This window comes from Hemiscyllium ocellatum, chromosome 15 (genome assembly GCF_020745735.1).
Source record: "Hemiscyllium ocellatum isolate sHemOce1 chromosome 15, sHemOce1.pat.X.cur, whole genome shotgun sequence".
NCBI classification, from domain to species: Eukaryota; Metazoa; Chordata; class Chondrichthyes; order Orectolobiformes; family Hemiscylliidae; genus Hemiscyllium; species Hemiscyllium ocellatum.
This window is the reverse complement of record NC_083415.1, coordinates 60,313,040-60,325,647: the sequence shown is the minus strand read 5'-3', so window position 1 is coordinate 60,325,647 and position 12,608 is coordinate 60,313,040. Positions and strand designations below refer to the sequence as shown.

General features: G+C 42.4%; 1 protein-coding gene across 1 annotated transcript in view; it reads right to left on the bottom strand.

The window, feature by feature from the left end:
* Window positions 1-1,037: 1,037 nt before the first annotated feature.
* Window positions 1,038-12,608, bottom strand: part of rbpjl (recombination signal binding protein for immunoglobulin kappa J region-like) — a 65,459-nt gene continuing 53,888 nt past the window's right edge. Inside the window, exons 8-12 of the mRNA XM_060836225.1 lie at window positions 9,903-10,012; window positions 8,009-8,149; window positions 7,443-7,598; window positions 4,080-4,183; window positions 1,038-1,311 (exon numbers count right to left, since the gene is read on the bottom strand). Coding sequence (XP_060692208.1) covers window positions 1,038-1,311; window positions 4,080-4,183; window positions 7,443-7,598; window positions 8,009-8,149; window positions 9,903-10,012 — 785 coding nt within the window. The remainder of the gene's footprint in view (window positions 1,312-4,079; window positions 4,184-7,442; window positions 7,599-8,008; window positions 8,150-9,902; window positions 10,013-12,608) is intronic.

Genomic DNA, 12,608 nt, shown 5'->3' with positions numbered 1-12,608 from the left:
TCTAGACTGCTTGGTCACTGGGAACATTTATCCTACATTTACCATGTTGGGTCCTCTGATAATTTTATAGGTTTCAAAGGGATCACCCCCCACTCACAACATTCTTCCTCACTCCAGTCAATATTGTCCTAAACAATCTTCATACATCATTCCTGCCTTCCTAGGAATCAGTCTGATAAACCTTCATTGCACTTTTTCCATAACCAGAACATCCTTCCTCAGGTAAGGATACCAAAACTGCACACAAGATTCCAGGTGTGATCTCATCAAGGCCCTGTACAATTCCAGCAAAACATCCCTGCTCCAGTACTCGAATCCTCTCACTACAGCAGATGTTGTAAATCAGAAACAAAAACAGAAATTGCTGGAAAAGCTCAGCAGGTCTGGCAGCATCTGTGGAGAGAAAGCAGACTTCTGAAGAAGGGTCACTGAGCCTGCTGAGCTTTTCCAGCAATTTCTGTTTTTGTACAAATTTAGAAATGCCTATTTAGACAAGCAAGGAGAGTGCAGGGTGGATAGAGACACACAGGGTCATGTGATGAAACCTTCAGCAATAAACTGAGAATGATGGGAATTCTACTTCCAGGAGACTGAGTGGGTGTGGAAAGGGGAAGGGAGGTGTCTAGACACGATACTCCTGTCCGTTTGAGTGAGGGCTAGCCTAGATCAATCAGCAGTCAAAGTCAATCGACCCTGATCAAGAGGGTAATAAAATCAGAATTTATTTCTCACAAAAATTTACATAACAATTATAAATTCCAGTAATTGCATTTGTTTCATAAGAATTCATTGATTTGATTGCTTCCCTTGAGTTCCCCCACTGAAAGCTGGTTATTCCCACTGTAATCTGGAAAAGTGGAGAGGAATGAGGAGAGATTGGAGTCACAAGACTCCAGATTAAAAACCAAACAATGATGAGAATGTTTAAATCTAGGATAGCTAAACCGGGAGCCTTTGTAAATCAGCATTCACAGAGGTGAACGGATCCTGGTGGGTATGAGCACGTGGGCGGATGAAGACTGGTGTTTCGCAGGCTCTTAACTCTGCATGAAGAGGTGGAAATTGGTGCGAGTGAACTCCTGATGGATGGTGTTCAGGAAGTTGTCAGATTCCTCTGGGATCTCTCGGACCACTGCCTGCCTGGGAAGGCAGCCCTGTTCTGGGGTGTAGGTGAAAGTGAAGGTGCTGGAGAAGATGATTCCGTCACTTCTTATCAGAGAGAGGGGAACCGTGATAGGCTGTCGGAGCCAACGCCATTCACTGCTGTATGCACAGATATCAGGCACCACACAGATCACCGATTTGGGATTTCTGTCAAGGAAAGACATAAAATAGATGAGAATCCAGCTCTCCCAATTCCCATTTCTGGCTTACTATAGACCCCATCCCTCAGATAACACATGCCTTGTTAAACCTCTTCTGTTAAACTCTTTCCAAGGTCTCAGGTGATTACTTCAAATGTTCAATCTTCTCCTATTTTCCAGTTAAGAACTTTAGAGATCATTCATTTTTAGAGAAGATGGTGACATTGTGCTAGTGTCACCAGAACAGAAATCAAAAGGCTCAGACTAATCCTCTGGGGACAGGGCGGCTAGAGGAATTTAAATTCAGTATTTTGAGGAAATGGAATTTAATGTCTCACTAATGGTGACCATGCAACCTTCAGCGATTGACATAAAAACCTATCTGGGTCAATAATCTCCTTTAGCAAGGGAAATCTATCATTGTTATCCAGTCTGGCCTACAAGTGACTCCAAATCTAGCACAATGTGGTTGACTGCCTTGAAGGGCAATTAGGATGGACAAAAAATGCTGACCTCACGAGCAATACCCACACCCCATGAATGAAAATAAATCAATATTCTACATACCCCATGCCAAATGTCAGTGTTTCTGCAAGTGGATGTGCATGCATATGTGCAGGGAGGTTGGTGGCTCAGTGGTTAGCACTGCTGCCTCACAGCACCAGGGACCTGGGTTTGATTCTACCCTTAGGTGACTGTGTGGAGTTTTCACATTCTCCCCTGTCGGTGTGGGTTTCCTCCTACAGTCCAATGTTGTACAACTTAGATGGATTGGCCATGCTAAATTGCTCCATGTATCCTGGGATGTGCAGGCTAGATGGGTACACCAGGGAAAATGCAGGGTTATAGGTAAGGGGATGGATCTGTGTGGGATGCTCTTTGGAGGGTCAGTATGGACTCGACAGGGCAAATGGCCTGCTTCCACATTGTAGTAATTCTATGATATGACTATATGTTGTGTACACATAGATCATATAAAGTTCACATACGTACATATTGAGGCAATGATTTAAATTCATGAAATGGTTTGACAGAGGCTAGCAATACCAATTGGGCTCAAAGTGAGTCAGCTGATGTTTCACTAACTTTACTTACCATGGAGTGTGGAAATGATTGCTGATGTTTTTCATTTCAAATCAAGTTAAAAACCAGCAACATGGATGTCATGTTGTGAGTTTGATGTTTGAATCAAGCACATCAAGCTTGAAGAAGTGAGAACTCTAACTAGTTTAATACTCACAGGCTGCTTATACTGAAGAGGTCCCAATTCAGACTGTAACAGGCAGGGGTATTACTGGTTCAGTTACACATTACATGATTCTTAAATGTGGCTGTGAAATGTTTCCTACTGGAACACTTTAACACAACACTTTAGTTATAATCCTAACATATAGTAATATTTGGGTGGCACGGTGGCACAGTGGTTAGCACTGCTGCCTTACAGCGCCAGAGACCCGGGTTCAATTTCCACCTCAGGCAATTGCCTGTGTGTAGTTTGCACATTCTTCCTGTGTCTGCATAGGTTTCCCCCAGGTCCTCTGGTTTCCTCTCACAGTCCAAAAATGTGCAGGTCAGGTGAATTGGCCATGCTAAATTTCCCATAGTGTTGGGTAGGGGAATGAGTCTGGGGTTGTTCTTCGGAGGGTCGGTGTGGACTTGTTGGGCCGAAGGGCCTGTTTCCACACAGTAAGTAATTTAATCTTATATATTATTTTGTATTTATAGAATATATACAATGAAGCCCAGGAAACTAATCTCAAAAATAGTTTGATCTTTAATCTATTATCTGTAATGGAATGATTGGGTGCAGTCAAAGATTGGTTCCTAATTTGCTCCAAGCCTGCTTCAAACCAATTTCACACATAGGTGTTTTCACTTGTCAGAGAGTCCAAAACTACAGTCCAGGGGACTCTTATAGTTCAGAAGTAGTGTCCCTACTTGGCTTCAAGTCCACTGCCTCAGAGGTGTGTAATAACATGTCTGAACAGGCTGATTAGAAAAATGGGTTAAATAAAAAAAACCCACAGTTCATAAATATAATAGGGAGATCAGGTGAAATTTCTTTACAAATGAAGTGGTTAGAATGGGGAACTCAGGAACTGAATCAAACAGTTACACTTCAGGAGAAGCTATAAAAACTCAGCAGGGAGAAAGGAATAGAAGATTATGCAGATAATATGGGCAAAAGTATGGAGGAAGTTTCTTGCAGAGCATATCAAATTAATTAGGAGCATTTGATGCATAAGCTTGCTCTATTGTTTGATAAGTTCATGGATGATCCGATTGTATCTCTCTTTTTTGTAACTCTTCTTTTCTATCTATCCCTATATGTCAAAGTGGAATCCACTGAAATATTCAATGATCCTGCCTCCAATTGCTCTTTGGGGAACATAATTCTGCAGACCAGTGATCCTTTGAAAGAAAAAGATCTCCTCATGTCTGTCTTCACCAGGAGGTCCCTAATTTGTGTCTCCTCACTCAAGACTGTCCCATAAATGGAAACATCCTCTCAGCATCCCTATCTCATGTTTCAATAAGATCACTTCTCATTCTTCTAATGGAGACTGTCATCCCAGGAATAAGTCAAGAGAACTTTCTCTGAGCTAATTCTAATGCAATTTTTCTGAAGTAGAAATGTAGCACAGACATGATAGACTGAGTGGTGTTGTACTACTCAATGAACATGAAAGAATTTGGGTTCTAAAAACATTCGGTTCAGTACAGTCAGCTCAAGATGTCTATAGGTACAAGTCTAATGTCTAATACAGGTCTTACCTGTACATAGTTTCTGCCTCCACATCACCAAACCACACTTTCAAATTTGGGCTGAAGTTCTCTCCTTGTACTTCTAACATTGCTACATCACCTCCTCCATTCAGCTTGGGAAAAGAGAGAAGAAACTGTAATTGGAATTGAAATAATGGCCTACAAGGTTATGAGGGGTCAGTCAGACACAAACATCAGGATCTTGCAGTGTGCTCATTCTCTTTCAGCCACATGACCAAGAAGACAATGTTTTCAAGTGAACTATCAAACCAAGATCTTGTTAGCCTTCATGGAGGAGTATTAAAGATGCCATGGCACTATTATACCCAGAGGAACTTTTCTCTAGTGTCCTGTCTCAGGCTTGACCTTTAGCCAACATCACTGAAAAACAGATGATCTTGATGATTATCTCATTACTGTATGCAGAACCTGTGTGTGAAAAATGGCTGTGCATTTCCAACACTACCACAGTGACTACACTTGGTAAAATACTTCATTGACTATAAAGATACAGGAGTCGTCCTTTTGTATTGGAAAATTGCACATGTCTCTCCACTTTTTAAGAAGGGCAAAAGAGGAAAATCAGAGAACTACTGACCAGTTATCATAACATTTGTGGTGGTGAATCTGCCATGGTCTATGATCAAGGGGGAGGTAACTGAACATCTTGAAAATTTCCCATTAATCAGATAAAGCCAGCATGGACGTATGACAGGTAATGAATGTAGGTTTGCTCGCTGAGCTGGAAGGTTCATTTCTAGACATTTCGTTACCATGCTAGGTAATATCTTCAGTGAGCCTCTAGTTGAAGCACTGCTGGTGTTTCCTGCTTTCTATTGGTTTCTACAGGTAGGTCATGCCTGACAAACCTCAAGAAATTGTTGCAAAGGCAAGTAAGGTAGTGGACAGGGGAATGTCCATAGATAACACAAAACCACAGATGCTGGAAATCTGTAACAAAAGCAGAAATTGCTGGAGACACTCAGCAGGTCTGGCAGCATCTGTGGAGAGAGCCACAGAGTTAAAGTTTTGAGTCCAATGACCCTTGATATGTCATGTCGTGCCCAAAATTCATTAAGGTGGGAGTGCAGGGGGATAAAACTGAGACTTTTACTGAGTACAGAATGTTCAGCATCAGACAGCGGAAAGTCAGTAGGGATAATAATTATACAGCAGGAAGTGGGATTAGGAGAGGGGATTGAGTCAGAGAGGAGGGGAGGGGAAGAAGATTCCAGAGGGGCAAGGGTATCTCTTGAGATGTTGCGTCTTATGTTCCATAATGCCTGAAAAGGAGATGTTTATTGTTAGAACGAGCTGAAGGATGAAGTGGAACTGGGGGGCAGTGCAGCTTTGAGACAACATGAGACGGTGCTGATGGAGAGAGAGGTTAAGAGTATATGGCATCACGTGTGCACTGAAAGCTAATGAAATGTTGGCCTTTATATCGAGGCACCTGGAGTACAAGGACACAGAAGCTATACTGCAGTTACATAAAACCATTGTTAAACCCCCACTTGGAGTACTGTAAGCAGATCTGGACACCACACCTTAGGAAGGATATATTGGTCTTGGAGAGGGCACAACACAGATTTACAAGAATGATAACTGGATTTCAGGGGTTACGTTATGAAGAGACATTATATAAATTAGGCCTGTGTTCTCAAGAATTTAGAGGGTTAAAGGACAATCTGATCAAACTCTTCAAGATATTAACAGGAAAAGACAGGTTAGATAAAAATAAACTATTTGTACTGATTAGGCATTCTAGAACTAGGGGCATAGGCTGGGAATTAGGGCCAGACCATTCAGGAGAGATATTAGGAAACACTTCTACATACAAAAGGTGGCAGATGTTTGGAACTCTCTTCCACAAACAGCAGTGGAAGTTGGATCAGTTGAGACAGGTGATGGCGTAGTGGTATTTTCGCTAGACTATTCACCCAGTGACCCAGGTAACATGTTGGAGACCTAGGTCTGAACCCCAGCATGGTAGATGGTGGAATTTAAATTGAATAATAATCTGGAATAAGACTCTATGGATGACCATGAATCCATTGCCAATTCAAAGGCAAAACCCATCTGGTTCACTCATGTCCTTTAGGGAAGGAAATTTGTCATCCTTACCTGGTCTGGCCTACATGTGACTCCAGACCCACAGCAATGTGGCTGATTATTACCTGCCCTCTGGGCAATAAATGCTGGCCAGGCCAGTGATGCCCTCATTCCATGAATGAATTTTTAAAAAGTCGCTAATTTAAAATCTGAGATAATTTTTTTCTTATTAAGCAAAAGTGTTCAGGGAGATAGACCAAATATCAAAGTGTTTTTAACTGAATCTGTGCAAGAAGAAATCTGTTCTTTGTTTTCTAATTTATGCATGGTGTTGTATGCATATTTTGGGATATTTAGAGAGTAACCATTTATATTTTCATACAAGCTGTGTGTGTTAATCAATGCTACATTTTTATGGGATAAGTTTTGTTTTATAATAAACTAATAGGTTTGATGATTATTAACAAAACCTGGTTGATAGATCATTTTATTCAAAGTTTAATATCATGAAAACAAATGATAGTCAACTTTAGGAATTGGGTGAGACAATAAAATTTATGTTGTGACCCTTGGACTAGTGGAACTGGAAAGAGACAGCGAACCCCCTTCCACTTAGGTCTCAACACCAAGTTCTTTCTTTCTGACGAAAGGAAACCATCTCTCAGGCTCAGAGAAGCGTCCACTAAGCTCTATCCATTGGATAGTATTCTGTCTAGTGCTTCTTTCTTAGACCTTACGTGGCATGTAAAGCTCACTATTTACAATATTGCTGAAAAATCTTGCAAAAGGGAAGAAATTTCCGCTGGCTATTTAGAATTGGTTCAATCTCAAATTGGGGGAGTGGTGACATTGTGGTAATGTCACTGGACTAGAAGTCCCGATGAAGGGCGTTTGCCTGAAACATTGATTTTCATGCTCCTCAGATGTTGCCCCCTGCTGCGCTTTTTCAGCACCACACTCACGACTCTAATCTCCAGCATCTGCAGTGCTCACTTTCGACTGGAAGTTCAGAAACTCAATCTAATGCCTGACAAGATTGGCTTGAATCACATCATTGCAGATGGTGAAGTTGAGAGACAGGTTCATCCACATCCAGCACTGCATACTGCTCTGAAGTCATGTCATACTCAAAACATTAATATTTGTTTCTCTCTACAGATGGTGCCAGAACTGCAGTGTTTCGCCAGCACACTCCTTCTATTTCTGCAACATTGACATTGACCCTTGAAATGGTTTCCCAGTTTAAATATCTAAATGAAGGGACAGGACAAAGTGTTAAATACCATCAGACATTCTCTGAGATTACTACAAATCTCTTACCTCAAGGCTGCTGATGATGGGAATAGGAGTGACAGGCATGTGAAGCTGTGCCAAGCTCTCACTAAATGTGTATTCTACAGTCTCGGTGCCAATGATTGTCCAGCATGCACCATCATTCAGTACTTCCTTATTGACATCCTTAGAGCAAGGGGTCGCCTTTGAAGGGTCAGAAGAAAGCATCAGTTTGGAGTTCTTGATTCCACAATTGGACAGCATTTGCTGAAACATCCCAAGTATGCTAGTGAAACTGTTTTCAATTGTTGTAAAAACCTATCTCATTCACTAAAGTCCTTTTGGGAAAGAAATCTTCCATCCTCACCCGGCCTAGTTGACATGTGACTCCAGGACTAGAACAATGTGACTGACTCTTAACCACCCTCTGAAATGGCTGAGCAGGTCACTCAGTGCAAAGGCAATTTGGGATGGGTAACAAATGCTGACCTTGCCAATGACCCCCACTTCCCACCAAAGAATTAAAAAGACGTTGGCCAACCAATCCTTCACCCACAGCTTTCAAGTAGTCTGATTCCCCTAGATACAGGAACGGAAAGTCCTGGTGACATTACCTGGAACTGTATGATGTTCTCATTGGAGAGACACAGATACATCCTGTTGGTGTCCTTGATGTGAAAGGCACATTTGTGAAGTTGAGAGACAGGTTCATCCACATCCAGCACTGCATACTGTTTGTTCACCTTCCGAATGATCTGGCCACACAATCAACACAGTGAGATACAAATTATTACTCAGGTATGGCACATATACACCAATCTTTAGGTCAAGGAGGTAACTATATCTACCATTTCCATAAATACTGATGAAGGGAGAGCTATGTTGCCAAAGCTTTTTGACTTGTGGACAAACACAAGAATGCCAAATATCTAATAATCACAACAATTTTCACTACAAACAAAAGGGAACTTGGAGAGCCTATACTTCTCTGTTGCTGTCTCCATGGCAACCCATCAGCTAATCAGAGGTGTGCTGGCTAGGTGGATTAGCCAAGGTGGGAGAGAGTAGGACATGGGGCACCGCCTTAGAGTAAAGGGATGACCTTTTACAGCAGAGATAAGGAGAAGCTACTTCAGTCAGAGAGTGGGGAATCTATGGAATTCACTGCCACAGAAGGCCAGGTCATTGAATATATTTAAGACGGAGATCGCTAGGTTCCTGATTGTCAAGGGGATCAAGGGTTACGGGGAGAAAGTTGGAGAATATGGTTTAGAAACCTATCAGCCATGATTGAATGGCAGAGCAGACTCGATGGGCTGAATGGCCTAATTTCTGCTCCTCTGTCTCATCGATTCATGCGAAGGTGGGGCGTGGAGCAGGTCTGGGTGGGATGCTCTTCAAAGGGTTTGGTGTGGTCTCAATGGGCCGAATAGCCTGTTCTCACACTGTACGGATTATGTGATTCAACAAAAGTCATGTCTAACGAATTCTTTGAGTAAATAGCATGCATGGCAGAAGAAAGGGAATCATTGGATGTGCTGTACTTAGATTTTCAAAAGCCATTCAATAAGGTGCCACATCAAAAGGTTACTATGCAAAATAAAAGCTCTTGGTGTTGGGAGTAATATACTGACACAGGTAAAAGATTAGCTAGCTAACAGAAAGCAGAGAATAAATATAATTGGATCATTTCGTAGATTAGATTAGATTTTTTTTTAGATTAGATTTTTTTTAGATTAGATTCCCTACAGTGTGGAAACAGTCCCTTCGGCCCAACAAGTCCACACCGACCCGCCAAAGTGTAACCCACCCAGACCCATTCTCCTAAATTTACCCCTTCACCTAACACTATGGGCAATTTAGCATGGCCAATTCACCTGACCTGCACATTTTTGGACTGTGGGAGGAAACCGGAGCACCCGGAGGAAACCCACGCAGACACAGGGAGAATGTGCAAACTCCACACAGAGTCGCCTGAGGCGGGAAATGAACCCGGGTCTCCGGCGCTGTAAGGCAGCAGTGCTAACCACTGTGCCACCGTGCCACCCCAAATTAGTTAGCAAGATGAATGACAGTGTTGAGGCCACAAAGTATAGCAATTTGAATGGTGGAATGGCAAATGGTGGAATTTGAAGTCAATTTAAAATGTCTGGAATTAAGAGTCTAATGATGACCATTTAACCATTGCCAATTGTTGGAAACACCCATCTGTCCTTTGGGGAAGGAATCTGCCATCCTTACTGGTCTGGCCTACATTATGACTTAGACCCACAGAAATATGGTTGACTCTTTGCCCCCTGGGCTATTAGGGATCAGCCTCATTGGACTTAATCTTCTCATGAAAAGTGTGTTTTGATCAAGATAGTGACGCATGTCATAGTTTAACAATTCTCGATCAGACACTCTCATATGAGGTGATAAGTTAAACTAGAAGAGGACAAAATAAGCAGCAATAGTGAGGATAACCGGACTTCACTCTAGGCAAAGGCCACCTGATGTGGGTCATACCATGCTTGGTAAGGACACTCCTGACGTAGTGCATACTAATTTGACAGCTGATCCATATCGGATGTATCCATCCCCAGGACAGAATTCACCTCTTGGACATTGGTCGTTCTCTGCTGAGGAAACAAGAGCGTTAGGGATAGGCATGAAGTTGGCACAGTAAGAAGCTCTGCCTGCTCCCCAGAAATTATTTCAGGGAATGTTCCAGAATTCAGCCTATTGGATCTGTTCCAGCTCTTTAAACAGGTATCCCCTTCATCCTGCCAACAACTCCCACCATCTTTCTTCAATTATTTTGTTTCCTCTCTTCAACTTGGAAATTGTTATGGACCAGGCCAGATGCTCTCAAAACATTTCAGAAAGGTAGCCCAGACCCTGACTTTGCTGGTTGTTTTAAGCAGGTGTAACGCGGATATTCCAGGAGAGAATCAGCTGGTCAAACTACTTAGTTTTAAACAAAACAGAATTTATTTACAAGATTACCGAATGAAATACAAACAACAGAAAACAGAATACCAAATAACTCAACCTATCCAAAAACTCAACAGATTATCGCAGCTTAATGATGCTCTACCAAATACTTGTAACAATCCCCATAAATACCCCATGGCACAAAAGGTAAAATCAAACACAGGTTCTTATAGGATAGAAGTCACAGAGAGAGAGGACCAGCCTGGACCTGGGTCCAGCAGCCTTTCTCAATACTACCTGCTGAAACCAAACCAAATCAGAGCAATGCTAAACTGGGAGAACTGGCCACACCTCTTTTATTGCACAAGTGTTTATTTTAAAACTTGAAAGCCTCTGCCTGAGACATTATCTCTTAGTTATTATCAAATCAGCCCTAAAAATCCTTCAACCCCCAAACTTTTCGGAGTCTGTGTTGTTTACGAACTCTCTGACAAAAAAGCCAAGGACTGCATAGCCTTGTTAAAGAAGCATCGTCGTTACAATATTATGACTGAATCTGCTTCTATCAGGCAACACATTTCGCTCATAGCAACTCAATCTCCTCACCTATCCTCTGGTTCATTGTCAATCATTTTAAATGTGTGTTCTCAGGAAACTGGCTCTCCTGACCCTGAAAACATTTCTACACTTAGTCTATCGGAATCCTTTGTAATCTTTGAATCCCTAATAAATCTCCCTAACACTCTTCTCTCTAAGGAGACCAATATTAGCTTACAGTTTCTCTGTGTAATTGAAGTCTTTTGACCTTTTACTTCCCGGAGGCAGTCCCTTAGGCCAGAGGGTGACTCATTTTCACTCAGGGTCAAGAGGTTCTGAGTTCATGTGAGTCCAATGCTTATTCTGCAGACTTTGTAACATATGGGGCAACATGGTGCCCTGATATTCCATGTCCCAAATTTCATCTTGACCAGATATGCGGACAGGATCTCTTTACTTCTAAACGTGGAGTGGTCACTGCCGCTGAGGGGCCCACGGTCTTGGCAGGGTGGGGCTTTGATCCAATATCAAAGGGGTTACAGACAATCGGAGGCTGGGCTCTGTGGTCAGACATCACTGTGGTCTGTGCATGAGCAGGAGCTGGAGACATCCGTTTTCAAACCGTGGATGGCACCCCACCCACTCCCCACACCCCAAACTCTCTCATCCCCTCTCCAAAATGGGCAAAACAGGTCAGAGTTGGGGCAATGAGTTTCTCCCTCCTCCAAGCCCAACTGTACAGATGTGCTCTGCCCAAGACATTGACAATATGTTAGAGGTCAATATGAGCACTTTCCTAACACTGTCTCCTTCCAGTGGCTCAGTGCAGTACTATGGGTGTATGGGAAGGGATCACAGGCCCCAGTGTCAGCTGTGTTCCTGCAAGTGTTATTAAATAGCTCGGCCAGTGAGTGGTGGAGATGTATGTTAAAGAGGAGTTTCTGCCCCGTGTTCAGTTTACAAATCGATCTTTATTTGGAGCTCCTTAACCACGTGTGTGGGAGAGGTCAGAGACTGCTCCAAATCGGTCTTTCACATGAGGCCCAATTGCCTTTTTAATTACAGCGCAGATCGATGGAGAGGTCAGTGACATTCTACCTTTCCCAGTAAAGAACAGGATATTTACAAATTATGCTTTACAATGGTTATATGCAACATTGACATCAGTGTTTGCCACCTCCCATCGGACCTACACATCCAATCCTGTGAATACACGATCAATGATGGTCAACATTATGGTCCACCTTAGGTCCTCCCATCAGCTCATATATTTGCCAGGCCCCCTATCACCTGTCCTTGGGCTCCTATGATTATTGACCACATTCTAACACTAATTGTTCCGTCTCTTCCTATACATTTGCCAGCCACATCGTACTCTTTCTGGTTACCAATGACTTTTCAAACTCGATCATGCAATCCATATCCATTGCTGATCTTAATACAGAAGGTGAAAAGGGATGTTAATTTCCACCAACTGTTCTCTTATTTGTAATATCAGCTCTAAAATAAAGTTACTTATAAAGTTATGTGTAGTTAAACCTAATACTATGATTCTGTGACAAAGCTAACAGTGTCAGGAACAGCTTCCCTCTTATGAGACTTGTGAAGCAGCAGTTGTTTATTCTCTCGGCCACAGTGACCCTATTTCAACACTGTTTCTGAACCCCCCACCCCACCTTGCCACATTATTTGTCTCTCAGTACTCTTACAAAGTCACCATGCCTATACCTTTTTGCTGCTCTATTCGAGTAAAACGTGAGG